Source organism: Alosa pseudoharengus, unplaced genomic scaffold (assembly GCF_046254945.1).
Source record: "Alosa pseudoharengus isolate Yale_2024_CS ecotype anadromous, Long Island Sound unplaced genomic scaffold, YU_APseudo_1.1 YU_APseudo_1.1_scf_10, whole genome shotgun sequence".
Lineage (NCBI taxonomy): Eukaryota > Metazoa > Chordata > Actinopteri > Clupeiformes > Clupeidae > Alosa > Alosa pseudoharengus.
In genome coordinates, this window is record NW_027468565.1 from 23,443,455 (window position 1) to 23,463,579 (window position 20,125).

The 20,125-nt window shown below is 43.4% G+C and overlaps 1 protein-coding gene across 1 annotated transcript in view; it reads right to left on the reverse strand.

Annotated features, from left to right (window-relative positions):
* Window positions 1-718: 718 nt before the first annotated feature.
* Window positions 719-20,125, reverse strand: part of nell2a (neural EGFL like 2a) — a 61,288-nt gene continuing 41,881 nt past the window's right edge. The window contains exons 16-20 of the mRNA XM_076301084.1: window positions 11,834-11,974; window positions 10,855-11,048; window positions 9,373-9,549; window positions 1,577-1,801; window positions 719-1,247 (exon numbers count right to left, since the gene is read on the reverse strand). Of these exons, the coding sequence (XP_076157199.1) occupies window positions 1,206-1,247; window positions 1,577-1,801; window positions 9,373-9,549; window positions 10,855-11,048; window positions 11,834-11,974 (779 nt within the window). The 3' untranslated portion in view covers window positions 719-1,205. The remainder of the gene's footprint in view (window positions 1,248-1,576; window positions 1,802-9,372; window positions 9,550-10,854; window positions 11,049-11,833; window positions 11,975-20,125) is intronic.

Here is a 20,125-nt window from a genome sequence, read left to right on the forward strand (position 1 = left end):
AGATTTTTGTACTCTTCACAGTCTCTTCGACAGGACAGCAGAATAGCCTATCCTAGTCTGTATAGTTCCAACAATATGTTGTTTTGTCTTAGAACTGTGCCTTCTGTGACTGAAAGCATACAAAATAAAAGAGGTCAAATCAGTGTCAACAAAACAAAACCAAGACAAAAATCAAACAAACAAATAAATAAAACAACCCTAGCACAAGTGGCTGCTATGATTCTGGCTGTAGGTCTCGGTGCCCCTGGGGAGGCACGCCATGCAGCGCTGCGCTGGTGAAAATGAAAGGCAGGTGTGGTGGCGCGGGCCTGAGACCCATGCTGGCAAAGGGGACTCTGCGCAGCAAGCCAAGCGCATGAATGAATAATGAATGGAAAGGTCAGTCAGGAGGATGACTGTGCTCCTAATAGGCGCTGACTGCTCAGATGGAAATCTCACGCGCAGTCACGCATGTGTTTTGACAGCAACCTCACTCACCTCTCTATTTCCTATTCACATACCTGATGCAGAAGGTAGGGTAACGCTAGGGGCACGCTGTAGCTTATGAGATTTGTTATAGTCTCAAAATGATGGCATTGACACACAAACAGGCTTAAATCCTACAGTGGGTGAAGAGAGAGGAAGGCATTAAGTAGCATGACAACATTTGAGAAGTTATAGCTTATGCCTAATGTGTAACAGGGCACTGTTGAACGTAAATAAAATAACAAATCTCAGATAAATGGAAATGGAAATACTTTATTTCACCATTACACAATAACAAGCCATATCATACAGTAAACTGAAATTTTGAAAAAAAACCAAGAGCAAAAAAGGTGATATAGAATCATTTACTATAGAAGACTCCATTATGTGTTAAATGAGAACTACACTGAAGTTCACTACCTAGGATGTCTATAGCCTTTTGAATTTTTTAAAGAATTAAAAACCAGAACAAACATTTTCAACACTTAGTACAGTCATGCCTGTATATAATATTTTACAGAATTATGTTTTCTGATGAGTTTGTGATCTTCAATGCACAGAGTCCCCCTCAGCTGCAGCGATGAGTAGAGGTGGTTCTTTTGTCAGCAATTTGGTATATTACACATTTAAATTTGGTTTAATTTAGAGTTTTGGGGAGAGGGTGGGAGGCAGGGGGTGAAATGCAAGTTTCTTCTATATGGACTACACTGTACAAATGCAAATTCAGCGCCTTAGAGAGACTAAAGGCACATAGGATCCACTGAGCAACAGATGTGTCCATTCTGCAAAGACAGTAAATGAGGAGACCGTCAGGAAGATCCAGAACTTTCAATTGTTCAACACTGAATGGCACATAATTATGCATGTCCTCAAAGGTCTCACAAAATAGGGGGAATAATGACATTAAACAACCACCTTAGGTTGTACCAAGTCACAGAGATAACCACATATTACAATTAGCACATCAGTCTACTGACTTTGTACTCCCTCCACTAAAACCACACAATATGTATGTTTCTGTTAGCACATTCAAACCCATGGTACAAGGGATGTCCCAACACAAGCCTTAACCACAAATCTTTTGAGCTAGCCTTCGCAATTCCATCCTTACCTTGCACTGGCAGAGTGTGCATTCGGTGCCATGCTTGACCCAGGAGGAGCCGCTGAAGCGAGTGATGCCATGTTCGTCCGTGCACGTCTTGGTGATGTCGTTGCGGATGGTGTCGGCCTGGCACGGGTCGGTGACACAACGGGCGCAGCACTCGCCCTCAGGAACCATGGTGAAGTCACAATCCACTGAAGGACAGGAGAGAGGCCAGCAGTCCACTTCACCTTGCTGCAACATGTACACAAAAAAAGAGTCCTCACTCAGCAACTTCACTCTACAACCTCTTACTTCATCACTGCACATTATTCCATATAAAAATTATAATCTGATAACAAAAGACGAGACCATATCCTTCCATGAAAAATTTACTCCACAGCATTTCAAAGCATCAGATGCTCGCTTTTAGGATGCTTCAGTTTTAAACACTTGTGTGTATTAAAAGTTTTTCTAGTATAAGTATATATATAAGTATATATACTTTTTTGATCCCGTGAGGGAAATTTGGTCTCTGCATTTAACCCAATCGGTGAATTAGTGAAACACAAACAGCACACAGTGAACACACAGTGAACACACAGTGAGGTGAAGCACACACTAATCCCGGTGCAGTGAGCTGCCTGCTACAACGGCGGCGCTCGGGGAGCAGTGAGGGGTTAGGTGCCTTGCTCAAGGGCACTTCAGCCGCGGGCCACTGGTCGGGGCTCGAACCGGCAACCCTCCGGTTACAAGTCCAGAGTGCTAACCAGTGGCACCAAGACTTCCTAGAATACTCCATATTATCCCATAAACACAGAGTGCACAAACTACTCCCATCTATACCATAAAGCTATGCTTTTCTGCATGTGGCTGGAGTTTACCCAATGGCCCCTTACTCTACTCCATTAATCATGAAAAACTTTTCCTCGAGAAAGCTTTATTCGATTTTTCTCCCACTATTCCAATAGGCCTCGTGAATGCAGGTCATATATTTTGTCCAACATGATAGATCTTGGCTAAGCTATAATTTAGTTCAGCATGACCTACTTCCACTAACATTTTCATTCTGCAATCCGTATTACTTTACACCTCCGGAGCACACGGAAACTGTGCACTCACACGAACACATGCACAATCCTTAGGAGTGTGGACATGTTTTCATAATGCCATTTTTCCCTTCCACTGCAAAAAAAAAAAAAAAAAAAAACGCAATGGCTGCAAGTGTTAGACAAGACTAGCACAGCCATACATGTTTATCTTTATATCTTTATAGCAGCAGTGCATGCATGACGGTGCAGGTAGAGCATTAATGCAAGCTGCTTTCATTAATGTTGAGTGTAAACATTTGAGTGACAGCTCCCTTGTGAGACTCGAGTAGAAGTGTTCACATAAAATGGACGCTGGACTCATTATGCAGAAGGATGTTCATTATTCACAGCACAGCGGTGGGCCAGACTAAGATCCGCTGGTCTCCCAGTATACTCATCACAAATGCCCCTGTGGCACTAGATGTCATAACACAGCACCAACGCACTACAGAGTTCAGAGTTCATTATGCAATGAATTAGCATGCGTACCACAAAACCTACTGTGCAACCTAAGGACCTAAGCCTCAAAATAGTCCAAAACTAAACATGCAGGAAAAAAAAATAATAATTTGATGTTTGAACCTACAGCACTGACTGCAAAACACTAGTGACGTAGTACTATTCATTCAATGTTAATCAGCCGCTAAGCCTTCACCTATCAAGTGACTGAACAGCAGCCCTCATTCCCAAGTATCAATATCATCAAATATTAAAAGCTACGATTAATGCAAATGTCCACCTATAACACAGTAACATGAATGAATGTAATCTAAAAAAGTACTATGGAATAAGCTAAGGAAGTGAAAAACATGGTGAACTCTATTGATGATATATAGATTTAGGTACAAGGCTTTGTGACCAAAATGCTGCACATCAAATATTGCATCCTAATGGTTGCATAACAATGGTATAGTATACCTTCTTAACTGAATACTATTGTCTACACTGCACTATTCTAGTATTTTTGCACCACCTGCCTATACTGTGTATATCACATTGCACTTTTCTGCTTTTGCACTTCTGGTTAGATGCAAACTGCATTTCGTTGTCTCTGTACTCTGCACAATGACAATAAAGTTGAATCTAATGTAATCTAATCTATAGTCTACACAAGTGCTTTTGAGACAACATGCACACAGTAATGTTCATATCCTGCATCTGATCATGAGTTACACAGCTTTATAAAAAAAATGCTGTATTATATAGCCATTATACCACATGATGCTCTACATATACATTAATTGGCATATTCTTCCTTGATAAATAAGTAATATAACAGAAGCAAGACAAAGAGGTGATGTACAACTGAGCATTCTTTCTTACGATCATTTTATTACTGTGACATTAATGCTTTTTAAGAAGATATTACGTGTAGCATTTCACCTCTGCTGTGGTATTCTGATGTTAAATAGAAGCCTGTAGAGAGCATTCATGGTAATGCCATTTGAGTCCAAAGGCAAAGGCAGAACTAGGCCATATTTATTCCCCTCAACTCTGCTCGGAGACCTACAGCAATACTTTATGACAACAAATGCTTTTATTCTTTAGACACCTGGATTACAAAGCCCACACTGCACGACCATGAGTGGAATTATATTACGCTGGACAAAACATGTAGCCGGCCAGACATCTGCTATGCTTTGTTTTCATTTGACTTATTTATTTATTTAATTTTTTTTATCACCGCAATGCCAGACTAGGTTGCTCAAGGACGACCACATTTATTGGGTGACATTTGGTTTATGATCGCTACTGGCAGAGCAGCATCGTAACAAATCATTTCAGTTTGGGTCTCTTTTCAGGCTTTTGGCCACCTCTCATGCGGTGACCTTGGCCTCCCATGCACAGGGTTCTATTCCTCAACATGGGCGAAAAGTCATAAACACTTCATGACACCTTTCATGACTACATTTGATGATTACATCATATTTGGATTCTGGAGGGAATTATGGCCAAATGGATACTGATGAGTCTAAAAAAACAAAACAGCAGCGATTTAAGGTTTGAGAATGTTTCAATTCAACTCTTTTGTAGCTCTGCAGCGTTCCAAAATGACAGCAATTTATACTTTAGTCACACTTTACAACCCGGTCTGCCAGCAAGGGCATTCATTTGGTTCTTCCTCTCAGTGGAGCACCTTGGGGACGGCCCTTATCTAGGACTTATCTCTCTCTGAGTTTCGCAAGCCCTTCTCAGAACCTGTGCTCAAACCAAAGCCGGGGGCCTGCTCGGCAGCTGTAACACAGTGGCACACTCAGAGATCACTTCACACACCCCTGCCTCTGCCACCACACACACATACACACACGCACACACATACACACACACACACACACACACACACACACACACACACACACACATTTTGCTTTCATCTTCCCTTCCTCCCTCTCTTCTATCCTCTCTTATGGTCCTTCTCTCCTCTCTCACAGTTCGCTCTCCTTTTGACACTGCTCTCTCCTCTCCTTCTGCGCTCTTTCATGTTGCTCTGTTGATTTAATGCTGCTGCCCAATGTCTGGAGTGCTTCCACGGGACTGTGTTTCAACTGGCACCGCCATCTCTCCCATCTCTCTCTCTTTTTTGTACCCTCTCCCCCCACCCCGTCCCCCCCCCCCTCTCTCACTCTTAGTCTCCTCTCCTGTACATTACTTTATGGCCTGGGCGCTATCCATACCCCTCCGAAGTGGCATCCCGCCGCAACCAATCTCGCTCTACCTGCATTCATATGCTAATCCAAGGGCCGGGTGTCGGCAGGCTATTTGATCTGGTTAGTGGGGCAGAACAAAGGCACACCACGCTTACACACCACACGCCACAGAGAGAGAGAGAGATAGAGAGAGAGAAAGGCACATGGGTGGACAGTAAAAGATGATTTGTGTGAGGGGTGTGTGTGTGTGTACGTGGTTATGTGGTGGTGGTGGTGGTGGTGGTGGGGGCTTTAAAAAAAAATAAAAAAGGTAAGTAGTCAGAGTGTTCCTTGCTACTGTGACAATGCCAAGCGTGACATTTGCATTTAATAAACATATGGCTGGCGCTGGGCTTACATCCCTGAGCTCTTTTTTCCGAGGACAAGAAGCCGCCTGGTCTGTCAGTGTGTGAGCGGCTTGTAGGGGCTCATTTGTGCTCGGGAACACACAGCAGGGGAGGGAAGACATTCAAAAGGTGGATGGGAGGAAGAGATAGAGAGAGAGAGAGAGAGAGAGAGAGAGAGAGAGAGAGAGATGAAGCCCTTAAGCAACCCCTTTTTCCTTTCATTTCAATAGCGGTTACACACAGGTATTGTGACAAGACCAAATGAAAAGTTATTCCAAAAATACTCCCACTGTTATATAAGATAGGAAGAGAGAGAAAGGCCTATCAGTTCCTGAAGCTACATACATTTTTACACATTGTTAGCACATCTACCCAGAAAAAAACAGCATCATAATACAACACCATCTTTAAATCATAGCCCAAGGCTTAATAGTTAGTGTCATTCGTGTCAGGTTGACGTGTGTGTCACATCACAATGTGTATGTTGACGTATATATGTCACGTCACAATGTGTATGTTGACGTATATGTGTCATGTCACAATGTGTGTGTTGACGTATATGTGTGTCACGTCACAACGTGTGTGTTGACATATATGTGTGTGTTGACATATATGGGTGTGTTGACGTATGTGTGTGTGTGTTGACATATGTGTGTGTTGACGTATGTGTGTGTGTGTGTGTGTTAACGTGTGTGTGTGTGTGTGTGTGTGTGTTGACGTGTGTGTGTGTTGACGTATGTGTGTGTTGACGTATATGTGTGTTGACGTATATGTGTGTGTTGACATATATGTGTGTGTTGACATACAGTATGTGACCAGGGGCCTATTGCACAAAACTAGGATAAGGGATTAAGCCGGGATATCTTGGTTATCGTGGCTCAATTTATCCGTGATCCAGTTGCACAAAAGCGGGATAGGGGGCAGCAGGATATGTTATGGTATAAGTTACCATGGCGATTTATTCTTTGGAGCTAGCCTGCTCCAGACCAGGCTAAGTTCCAGGATCTATTTAATCTCATCCCTTATCTCTGTCAGCAGTCACCACAAACGGAAACCAATAATATTCCACTGCCCACTACACATTGTTATCACATATACCTAGACTCATTGTCATTATATAAACGTTTGTGATCATTAATTAACTTTTACATACTCGCCATTCCCGACCTGTCATGCGACAATGTGACATCACGGGAGTGCCTAACCATTTCGCACGTGGTGGTCGCGGAACTAGTTGCAATATTCTCCTAAACAGAGGTGTTGCTCTTTGTTGCTGTTGTGAAAAGGCTATCGCTACCTACTTCACACCGTAGAAGAAGCAATGAAGCCGCTAGTTGCCATGATGAATCAGTGAATCTGTGATCGGTGGCGGGGTCTATTTGAGGGAGCCGTGAGCGCGCACTTATCCAGGATAGGTTTCACTTGGCTTGATGAATCCGTGTCTGCTCATCCTGGCTTGGTCTTTGTGCAACCAATTAAGCCTGTACGCTCTTGTTTTGGATTCATTGAGCGCAGCTCAGTAACTTATCCCGGATGTCTTAATCCTGCTTTTGTGCAACGGACCCCAGGCATGGCAAAACCAGGCTCAAGTCGCAGAGGCTCAAGTCGCAGAGACGCAAGTCGCGAAAAACGACTTTGAAGTTTTTTTTTTTTTTAATTAGTGATTTTCGTTTTTTTCCAGAATGTGCAAGTTGAAGTCCTAAAGAAGCAATTCCATGTTTCAGATAACAGCATTGGTTGCTTTAAAAGTGTATATTTTGTCTTTGAAAATGGTTAAGTTTCAGGAAGTAAACCAGCATTTGAATTGGGCGTGACTATTAGTGCTCTTTTGTTCTGTCGGCCAATCAGCTGTATGCTAGAAGTAACCTCATGGCTACTTACTGAACCAGGATGCTGTTTGTTTACAATTGGAATGGAGATGGACAAAGCACAGCGGATTGCAGATGAGCTAGTGTGTGTGTGTTGATGTACAGTATGTGTGTGTGTGTTAACGTGTGTGTGTGTGTGTGTTGACCTATGTGTGTGTGTTGACGTATGTGTGTGTGTCGGCGTATATATGTGTGTGTTGCCGTATGTGTGTGTGTTGCAGTATATGTGTGTGTTAATGTATGTGTGTGTGTTGGCGTATGTGTGTGTGTGTGTTGGCGTATGTGTGTGTGTTGGCGTATGTGTGTGTGTCGGCGTATGTGTGAGTGTTGCAGTATATGTGTGTGTTAATGTATGTGTGTGTGTTGGCGTATGTGTGTGTGTGTGTTGCCGTATGTGTGTGTGTTGGCGTATGTGTGTGTGTTGCAGTATATGTGTGTGTTAATGTATGTGTGTGTGTTGGCGTATGTGTGTGTGTGTTGGCATATGTGTGTGTGTTGGCGTATGTGTGTGTGTGTGTTGCCGTATATGTGTGTGTGTTAATGTATGTGTGTGTTGGCGTATGTGTGTGTGTGTGTTGGCGTATGTGTGTGTGTTGACGTATGTGTGTGTGTCGGCGTATATGTGTGTGTTGCCGTATGTGTGTGTGTTGGCGTATGTGTGTGTGTTGGCGTATGTGTGTGTGTTGCAGTATATATGTGTGTTAATGTATGTGTGTGTGTTGGCGTATGTGTGTGTGTGTGTTGCCGTTTGTGTGTGTGTTGGCGTATGTGTGTGTGTGAGTGTTGGCGTATGTGTGTGTGTGTTGCCGTATGTGTGTGTGTTGGCGTATGTGTGTGTGTGTGTTGCCGTATGTGTGTGTGTTGGCATATGTGTGTGTGTGTGTGTTGGCGTATGTGTGTGTGTGTGTTGCCGTATGTGTGTGTGTTGGCGTATGTGTGTGTGTGTGTTGGCGTATGTGTGTGTGTGTTGGCGTATGTGTGTGTGTTGCCGTATGTGTGTGTGTTGGCGTATGTGTGTGTGTTGCCGTATGTGTGTGTGTGTGTTGGCGTATGTGTGTGTGTGTGTTGGCGTGTGTGTGTGTTGTCGTATGTGTGTGTGTTGGCGTATGTGTGTGTGTGTGTTGGCGTATGTGTGTGTGTGTGTTGGCGTATGTGTGTGTGTTGGCGTATGTGTGTGTGTGTGTTGGCGTATGTGTGTGTGTTGGCGTATGTGTGTGTGTGTGTTGGCGTATGTGTGTGTGTGTTTGCGTATGTGTGTGTGTTGGCGTATGTGTGTGTGTGTGTTGGCGTATGTGTGTGTGTGTTGCCGTATGTGTGTGTGTTGGCGTATGTATGTGTGTGTGTTCGCGTATGCGTGTGTGTGTGTTGGCGTATATATGTGTGTGTGTTGGCGTATGTGTGTGTGTGTGTTGCCGTATGTGTGTGTGTGTGTTGGCGTATGTGTGTGTGTTGGCGTATGTGTGTGTGTGTGTTGCCGTATGTGTGTGTGTGTTGCCGTATGTGTGTGTGTTGGCGTATGTGTGTGTGTGTGTTGGCGTATGTGTGTGTGTGTTGCCGTATGTGTGTGTGTTGGCGTATGTATGTGTGTGTGTTCGCGTATGCGTGTGTGTGTGTTGGCGTATATATGTGTGTGTGTTGGCGTATGTGTGTGTGTGTGTTGCCGTATGTGTGTGTGTGTGTTGGCGTATGTGTGTGTGTGTGTTGGCGTATATATGTGTGTGTGTTGGCGTATGTGTGTGTTGGCGTATGTGTGTGTGTTGCCGTATGTGTGTGTGTGTGTTGCCGTATGTGTGTGTCTGTGTTGCCGTATGTGTGTGTGTGTGTGTTCCTCACCAGACACTGGCACTGCTGGCAGTTCTCCACCCAGGTGTCGCCGCTGCCGTAGGTCAGCAGGCCGTTCTGGTGCAGGCACTGGCTACTCAGCCGTGGGTCGCACTCCGGACAGCAGAAGAGGTCTACCGTGGGGTTCTCGCAGTCGCACACCATTCGCCGGCACATCACCAGACCACTCTACACACAGCAACAAGCGCAGAGAGAGAGAGAGAGAGAGGTGGAGAAATAGAGAGAGAGAGAGGGAATAACTTTTATAAAGGAGATCAAGAGTGTAAGGAGAAGTTTATTCACAAGGGTGCTGTTAAGAACGTTTAACATTATTGATGTTTGAACAGGTCAATACTCTACTGTTCACACTACCCCCAGCTTGAATTGAGGGGTTAAGAGTTCATTCCACTGACAATATTTAAAGAACCAGAGAGAAAGCATAATATTGATTGCACTTTTAATATCAACAAAGGACCACTGGTAATGGACCTGGCCAATGATAAAGAAATAGTGCAAAAAACATCAATAGAAATCAGGATGACGGCATCTAAAGTAATGACTTCAACTATGACAAATATTTTTCACTCCTTTAGCCCCCCCCACCCACTAAACCTTCACTACTTTTGCATTTGTTCCTCCATGTCAGCACCTTCTGCCACAAACTACTGTTCCACCTTCTGATCGCACTGAGACATCCACAATCACAGGTCTCTCAAGCCCTATGGTGCACTGCACCATTCACTCTATCATTAAAGGGTTTTGCTTTTGCCCTTGGGCGCAGCTTGCCAACAACACTTCCACAAAAACGCTGCACTGTAACCCTGTTGACCTTGACCAACCAACTGCGTGAAAACACTGTGCTCCTTCCAGGGAGCGGAACACATTCTCACTAACAGCCAATTACATGTTTATACTCCTATTCACCCAACCGCTCAATGTCACTAATTTTGAGTGGCAGTTACCCCCTGGATTTGAATCAATTAAAGTGAGTCACCTAATTGGAAATTACTTTTTTCCTTCTGTCTTCAATAATGACATGAATAATTGGACGCTTGATAATTCAATACCTGAGATTCATCTTTTTTTCCCTGCCATCTTTAGAAATCATTTTTAGAGTAATTAAATACTTGATTGTGAAACGTGATCAGACTCAACATTAATGGAACTGAACAGATGTGGCCCCCATTCCTGATCATGTGGGAGGACCATTGAGAAAACACATGGGCCCTTAAATTCGTTACAGTCACAGTCAAGTGCTCTCTTCTACGGTTTGTTTGAGAATTTTCTTCAAACCGACAAAAAAAAAAAAACAGCAGTTTGAAAGTCACCTCCACCACAGGATGTGTGCGATCTTAGACTGCAAACTGCTCCCCCCTCCCACACACACACCTCTAAAACTGAAATACGTTCACATGACATAGTATGCATTTCAAAGTTGGTATGTCAACACATACAGTAGAGAAGCTCTACACCCATATCAGAACCTTTACTCACCTGGCATGAACACACGGAACACCTGTCATTCTCCAGCACCCAGATCTGTCCGTTGTGCTTGACCTTGTTGTCATGGATACAATCACCGGTACAGTTGTGTCCATGGGGGCATCTGCAGTCGTACCCCCCATCCAGATTGAAGCAGACGGTGTCGTTGGCACATGTGTTTCTCCCTGTTTTACACTCATCCACATCTTGAGGAGAGGCAGAGGGAACAACAAGGTTGCAATTAACAAACATATTGACTTTTCAATAATAATAATACCACAAATAGTAAACTTAGGCATGTGGATTCAAAAACCTTTTTTACATACAAACAAAAACTGCAAATGCTTTCCAAATGACGAATTACATTGATTACTATTCCTTCTGTGTCACACATTCATACCCAGATACACATTCATAAATCTTATGGGGAAGGCTTAGCATATAATTATTCAGAATGAACAAATTACGACTAAATTATGACTAGTGGGCTAACTGAGAAGCGTAAGGTTAAGACTCAAAATGTACATCATGAAATCATGAAATGGTATTAAAATATTGAAAGAGGAACAGTATGATAATTGCTTAAAAAATATGACTTCATTGTTTCATCTTATACGGAATTGATCTATGACTTGTGTCTCTCAGAGAGTACTGAATATTCAGACAACATCGATTTAGACAGGAGCTGGAACCATAATTTGGACAAGTTACACAGTGCTCAAACTTAGAGATGCTTTAAAAGTTGGGGCTCAATGGTTTAGAAGGCTGGGAATTCATATACCACTATCAAAAGTTTGACACTTTGTCGAAGTACTAATTAGTATGTTGGTCAAATCCTTTGACCCCTACCTGCTCATATTCTCATGTCTTATTATTGTAGTCGATATGATGTTTGAGTCTGACATGCAGGGCATGTGTAGTGAGTGAGGCGAGATTTTTCCATAATGGTAAATGTTGGATAGTAGGTGTGCGTCCAGGGGAAACATCTTACCTTCACAGGACTCTCCATTGACCGAGAACATCCCGTTGTCATGGTAGCCTTCCTGGCACTCGCAGTGGTACCACCCGGGCAGGTTAACACAGGAGGCGCGGCTGTCGCACTCCACCAGTCCAGTGGAACACTCGTCGATATCTGTGGGAGAGAGGGAAGAGGCCGCGGGCATTATGAGGAGCACTGGGAGTGATGCCGAGCTCCTACACCACCGTGCTCTTTCCACTCACCAGTAGCCACTCTATGGTACTACTGAACAGATGGAGGAGGTGGAGGACAAATCAATAGCACTACTGAATGGTCAAGGCAAGTCATTTGAGAAACTCATGTACAACTTCTGCCGCAGATGTGTGTCAGTGTTGCCCCCAAAGTTTTCCGACACTAAAACTCCTAATGTAAGTACTGCCTGGTGTTGTAAGGGTGTAAGTTGGCCACTGGTTAAAAGAATGGGTCAGCAAACATACGTCAGCATGCCAACTACTGCATCAGTGAGAATCTATTTCACCTGAACCCACTGATGCATGAGAAAAAGTCTGGACTGAGCACCTCTTGATCTGTCAGTGAAATCCTTCAGATGTTAGATCTCAAAACAGAAGACCCCGTTAGATGCTTCTAAATAGGATTGCCCTTGAGGTGTCTTGACTTACACCTGGGTTTTGGTTTTCCAAGCACCACAGAGGATTTGGAAGAGTGGGTTTACCCTTTTGGCCAACTGACTAAATTTTTCAGACTCACCCTTGAGGCTCCTGTCTGCTATTGACTTTGCACTCGGCCTGATAAGTATCGTGGCCGTGATTGTGATGAGCTCCGCATGCCTTTATCGACTTAGCATAATGCTCTCTAGAGGGGAGGCGATGCTCAACAAAACACTATCACTGTGTAAATCACAATGTTCACAGTTCACACAACACTGAAATAATGATCGAACCGGTTCAGACAGAAAGTCAAATGTGAGTGCCTTCACCTACAACACACCGAGAACACTCAATCAATACAATTTTCCCATGCTTCCTGAATATAAAGCTTTTGAAATATTTTGTGGACTTGACTGAAAATGTGCAAATTCAATATATGTAATTATATTTTTATTGCATTTCTGTAGCACTGTTTATACATGCTCAGACGTCTAACAGTGACTCATGAATCCCAAATTGAACATGAATATGATCTCTTTAGACATGCCAAAGATTTCATCTTGCTCTTATGCCTTGTGATGGCATCTCTCTATGGCATTGTAGACAAACTCCCCGTATATGAATCCATCATGTTATTTATGCAGCAAATAGACAGTCAATACAACCTTTTAAAAGTTAATGTTGAATATTTCAACACAGTCTTTTTTATTTAGCTGACATGAGGGAATACTCAATAGATTTATAGAGGCCGTTGAATGACCTTGGCAAGCTAAAGTAGAGTGAATACCATAGAAACATTTATTTTAGAGTCTCTGGTAGACAGCTTCATTGTACTTCCTTTCTAATGCTTCTATTCCCAATGTGCTTCTCTGATTTGCAATTCTCCCAAGCAACTGCTTGAAGCAAACACACCTAGAGCCCCCCCCCCCCCCCCCCCCTTTAAACACAAGAGTATTACAAGAGTAATATTCGGAAATATTCAGAGGTTGGCCTCCACATGAAACTGATTAAAGAACTAAAGCAGTCAGTTTCTAAACTAATGGATGCGACATGATTTTAGTAGGAATCCAGATGAGAGTAAATCCATTCTAAAGCCTTTAAAGGGCTTCATGTTGCATACTTATAGTCTGACAACATGTGACATTTTATTGTAGGGCAGTGGCCGAAAAAACATTCAGTATAATTTAAACAACAGGATTTATGAATGAGGGGAAAAAAACAATATTTCAGACGATATTCAATTAAGGAAAGCAGATGAGGGGGGGATAAGCTTGTGATTACACAGGCAGAATAAATGGAGGGGCCTCTGTTGCACAGTGATTAAACGTGTCTATAGAGGCAGCGATGGCTTCTTTATGATTTTGGCGTGATGCATTATCAGGGCCGCTCATTAGGAAAATGGCTTCCGCCGACTCGCCAGCCAGCCGTCCATTTGCCCATATAGCCAGGCGAAAGCACGTTCTATCCAGCCATCGGACTAATAGGATTATGTGCCAGCGGCTAATGAGGCTTTGCACGTTTTGGAAGATTATGCACCGGCCACACGTCGACGGCGTAAGTTTAAAGTCACTCTGGACCAAACCCTCACACATAATGGACAAACTCCCAGAACAAAACAAAGTTCTGCTGATTACTCATTACCATCTAAGTTGCATTTGATATGAGCTGTCCCAGATTTTTTTACAGCAAAGTTTTAACACAGTAGTTCATCAATTAATTATATTAATGGAAGCATTTCATTAAAGTTAATCATGTCGTACAGCATGACTTTGTCCGATTACGAGATTTTGTTTTAAAAAAAAATCACTCTTTTAAAATGTCTTCTCTGACTCCCTTCATCACTGATTAGAGTCTGTGAATGAATACTTCATCATGACAAATGGCAGACTATAATATGATAATTTGACAAAAGTGATGATTCTGGTGGCCTTGGGGTCATTTGAGCAATGGACTATTAGCCTTAGCTGTGTGTGGGAGGATGATCTACAAGGCTCCAGGAACACAGTGATTTCGCCTCAAATCATACACACTCACCAATTCATTTCCCACTCAGTGGAAAACCTGCATACCACAGATAGCATATCAGAATAACTTCAGTGCAGCCTGAGTTTGTAACTGCAGTCATCTGTAGCACATTAGTAATTTACCAAGGAGTATCACAACACCATCTCATAGACACTTGTTTAGACTGTGGGCATATTTTAAGCTCAAAGAAGAGAGTAATGGTATTCAAGAAAGCTTATCTAATCTTTTAAAAAGGTGAGATATATCTAGCTCTTTGTGGAGGAGTTGGGTTGACAGACTACAGAGTCTTTGAAACTGAAAAGATGCCAGCATGCTTTCAAGCAAGAATTAAGAAGACTGAAAGTTTTTTCATTATTTTGACTGCTCTCTGATGACTAAAACTGGAAAATAAGGTGTATTTCTCTCTAATTCATAACCACATAGTTAACCTAGTATTCTAAATATACCAGCAAAATCATATAGCACTCTTCTACATATCAAATAATAAAATAGGATAATAGGAAAGTCATATGTAGTGAGTAGCTGTTGGTTTGTTACTCAAAGGAAAGGGCAAGCAAGGTACAAGGAACTTAAGTAGCTTCATGTATCAGACCAAACTGGAAACAACCTATACAATAAAACTAAAAAGGGATATGTTTGGTCTTTTGAAATGCGTGGAACATACTTCATATGCAACAATGTACAACCATACCCTCTTTTTTGTATTCAATAAATAACTGGAACAAAACTAAAAATGTCAGCAAATGTGAGTCTGAGAGAACAATCAAAGTAGTCAAGGACTCATACAGAGGAACACCAACACAGAAGCTGAACTATTTCAAAGGGAGAAGGCCTCCTCCTAGGTTCATAACTAGAGTGTAAATGCCTGGTAAACAGCAGTGCATTCAGTGAAGCCAAGCTTCAGAGCCAATTAAAAACCGCAAACGCCTCCTATAATGGTCCTCTTGGTGCTCTTTGGACGCTCTGCCCGCGGAAATCCTGGGATCACATTTCTCCACCACACCACTCAGAGCGTGATTATGCAACTTGTGTTTTTGTCTTTGTATTCAGTGTTGTAGAATATGTTACCCAAAACAGTTTATTCTTTACCAGCCAACTGCATGAAAACGCCTGACTGCTATGTAGCATCAAACACTCTCTGTCCACACTGAATAATGTAAATATGCCGTTCTTTTGCGTAGTGTTTCTCATTTAAAATAGCAAAACAACTCAAGCGACAAAAAAGAAAATATAAACCAACAAATGCTGCTCAAAATGTTGCACCGCATCGTGCCCGCCTTTACTTGCATCCAGTTCAGGACATTCTAATTTAAAACAACGTCATTAAACTGATTTCGTCGCTGACACTCGCTTACCTCACATGCAGTTACAACGCAGCCTGAGTGTGGATGGCAGGGGGGGGGGGGGCTAAATTGGAACAGAAAATGGAACACACCCTCTTTCTCTTCATGAATATACTTTTCAAACTACTCAGCCGTATGCAGAAGAATGAAGGTGTCCATATTAGAGCTTTCTGCTCAGTATCTGATGGGTAGATGCAGAGAGAAAGGCAGAGAGAAAGAGAAAGAAAGAGAGTCAGAGGTGGTAGAAGGGGAGGGGGAATGAAGGCAAGTACCCAGCTCTTCCTCTCATTATCTTGAGCGACAAGCTGGAAACAAAGACTCTATTAAAGCCAGTTCTCTAAGGACACGGAGCAAGTGCGTCTGTCCCCCTTACGCTTGTTACAGAAATATTCCTGCAGCTCAGGAAGGTCTGCCTCTCTGCTTTCCCCTGACTGATGAGTGACAGAAAGCACCCCGGGGCCCAGGAGCTGCACTGTGAAGGCACAAATCCCATCCCGAAAAAATGACTGTTCCCCTGACATACAGTATCATCAGTTTTGTACACAAATGACCTTATGTGAAAACTGTAATTTAGAGATATGAGTCTGTGTGTGTCTTGCTTTGCTTTCATTTCTTGCTATCTAATATTCCACAAGCTTATGGTTACAAAATGTTGTTATATTTAATAATGATATATTAACCTAGATTCAGGCTGGCTTCCAGGCTATTCACCTGTGAGATGTTATGCTGAATTAACAGACTGAAGTGTCAGAATAGCATTATTATTTTAGGATACTATGAAAGAGAAAATGGAAAAATTATTTCTGTTTGATTGTCATTGCTGAAGTCAACTCACAGGAATGCATCTTAGCAGAGCAACTCTAGCCAAAGGCAACTCTCAGGGGGAGACTTTTGGCTTTCTTTGAAAAATAAAAACAACAAACTCTAGCGACAGGCTGTAGACACAGCAAAGCTAGAACCAATGCCTTCCTGTAGATTCCATACTGCTAAACTGCAAATTAAGGGGAAAAAAAACAAGTTCCTAATGTCGTTTGTTTTTTCAGCGGCGTGGGAAGAGCTGTCTTCTCGCAACCCCGGGAGATGTGCCATTTACACCTAACGAGGCTCTCCTGAGCACCTAAGAGCCGGCTCCCGCCATCAGGAACCCTAATTAAGAGCCGCTAATGAGGCATGATGGATGGGCGCTCCGCACAATCCTAAATAAATGATGAAAGCCTAATCATCGCACTTTAAAACTAGTGTGGGTTCAGGAGGCGTGAAGAGGCATGATCGTGTCTCTTCCGGTAGGTGAACAGTGTGCAAGCACAACTGTGTTTACCATGGCGGCCGTTAGTGGCGAGTGATCACTACGTGGCTAATCTGAGATGTTCTGCAACAGGGGCCTCCGAATCCCGGGCTGACATCTCACACGTTTTATGCTTTGTGCTGCTCACCGAAACCCCTCATTAATCTGTCCTTCTGCTCTCTGATTTGGGATCAGTTTAGAGGTCTTGTACCGTAGGCTACGTGTGGAGATAAACAGCGGGCCTGATTTCATCGGCGCCAACGGCCACCTAATCCCTCGTCTCCCCCCACCACAAAGCCAAAGGTGAGGCAGACAGCCAACTGCAATCACAGTTCCTCAGACCCACCCCTCTCCATCATCTGGGAGTGGAGTCGCTGAATGGGAGTCTAATTATGCCTTTCAGCAGAATTGCACTATTAATAAAATAACACCGGTAGCACTACAGTTAATGGCCATGGCCTTCGCATAGAGCCTGTGTGAACAATGCAAAATCTGCCCGTCTCACCCGATCCAAAAAGTGAAAAAAAAAAAAAAAAAACGGGTCAGGAGATTGAGAAATTGAAATCAAGGTCTGGTAACTTATTTCATCACGTCTGACAAAATATGTGCTTCACCTTGCATCATTCCTAGCCTTCGTTTTCACAATACTTTCCTCCAGAATGGGTTTTTACTTCACAAAGCACATATTTGGCTGTACGATCTTCACCATTATAGTTACTGCAGTACAGGCTTGCTCAGAATCTCAATAAATCAAGATCTCTCAAATTGACACCTGCCTTTTAATGGAGCTTCAGTCAGGGAGCGCAAAGATCAGATACCATCTCACTTCATACATGAGGCATTGAGGTTGGACCCACTGAAACGTTCTGTATCATCACTAGATAAAATAGCATGGTAATAGAAACTGTCCTTTCATTTTGCTTTTCTGTGTTAGGAAGACATGGGTTGCAGAAGAAAGGATATCGCAAGATTGTAGGTCTCCTCTGCTTTCACAGATGTGAAGAGTCAGCACTCCATTGTACACAGTGGAGGGAGAAGTAATGGCCTCTGTAATGCTGGTAGCAATGCATAATCTCTGAGTTCCCAAACTGCACAGTGGTGGCCAGTACAGGTCATGCAGACTTTTTATGGAAGATGCTTCAAAATGACCTACAACAAAAGACCGCCTGAGGATGTGATGAATTAGGGTGATACCCAAATTGAGACCATGTGAATGCACACACATAACAGAGATACTGTACTGTACATTTCTGGCATTGTTCTGTGCACTCATTTTGTCACTACTTGCTCTCTCCTTTTTCTCCCTGGCCGTCCTTCTACACAGACTGACTTGAATGGGCCGCCTGCGCCACAGCGCCTCAGATGGGAAGAGCAGCGTGGCAAGCTGAATAACCGTCTGATGTCTCCAGCGAAAAACAATGTCAGAGATAGTTCTGATGCGAAAAATAGATACATATCAAGAGAGGCAGTGGATGTATTATTAAAATGATGTTATGCTTTTAATAATTTGTTTGACAAGACTGCTCTATAACTCTGAGACAGCAAATGCGCGCGCGCACACACACACACACACACACACACACACACACACACACACACACTTACTCTGCCTTTCTCCAACACACATAATCACACACAGACACACACACACACACACAATTTTTCCACATAAATTTTCTAAATGTGAATCCCTTGAGGGGCTGCCCAAATCTTTCCAGTCAGGATCAGAGCACTGGTGAAGGAGGGGGGAGAGGGAGGCAGATGAGAGATGTCCTTTTCTCTTAGCTCCACACTTTGTCTCTTTATAACCTAGGCGAGAGAATGCCTCGAGCTTCCATTGGTCATCATTAGCTGCTGATCACTCAGTGGGAGGCCAGAGAGGGACGATGAGTGTGAGGAGGGGGGAGGAGGGGGATATGAGAGAGACAGAGGAGGGTACATAAATAAAAACAAGTAAATAAATAAATAAGTATGGCTGCAACAAATCTTGAAGACAAAAGATGAGCTAATACGATTTTGACCACCCTCCTTTGAAACACACTGTGTTTTACAGCCCTGTTTTAATAGGCTCATCTGAGAAACCATTAGCCTGAGTGTGTCCTCCTTAGGCTGCTTCATCATTTAACCTATCTTATCCACCTAATCTCACCCACTCTCAACATTCTTGTCAAAACGCAACATTAAAATCCAATGTTATTTTGGAATTAAACGTTACACTGACAGATCGCTGTGTTAACTTTGCTGCATTTCCGTCAGAGTGGATTTTTGCTCTGTCTCCCGTCTCACCTAGCTCCTTGGCGCGGTGGCCGCGGGCTAAATAATTCATGGCGTGACGCGCAGCGGTGCGGCGTGGGCTCCAGTGCCAGGGTGCCGTGGCACCTGCCCCAGCTGCGCTGTGGAGTGTAGGCTATGCCATGCACGCGGCAGAAAGGGAGGGGGGGGGGGGGCACAACTGGAGGCACTGCGGACATTCAGCTGGCATGGACAAGGCCAGCTGCCGCACATGTTGGTCTCTCTCTCTCTCTCTCTCTCCCTTGTTATCTTTCCATCCCTATCAATGCCCCATCATCCATCTTTCATCCATTTCTCCTCATGTTCTTTTTCTTGTCCCATCTCTCATTATCTCGCTCACTGTCTGTTCCCTTCTTGGTCTCTTGGTCTTTCATTTCCTTCCCATCCTCTATCTCTCTCTCCTTCTTTCCTTCCCACTCTCTCTCTCTCTCTCCCCTTATCTTTCTCTCTCTCTCTCTCTGCTCTATTCATCCTCTCAGCTGTCTATGGCCCGGCAGCTGGTCTCAGGGGATCCCCCTAAAAGCTGGAGGCTTCAGACAGTGGGACCGAGGGGGGATGTGAAAGCTTTTCCATGTTCAGTCCCCTAACCCAGCTCTTCTTAGACTTCCATTGCCATCTCTCTCTCTCTCTCTTTACCTTACTAGCATCACTAAGCATCTCTTTCTCCTTCTACTTCTTCTTCTGCTGCTTGTCTTTCTACGAGTCCATGTTT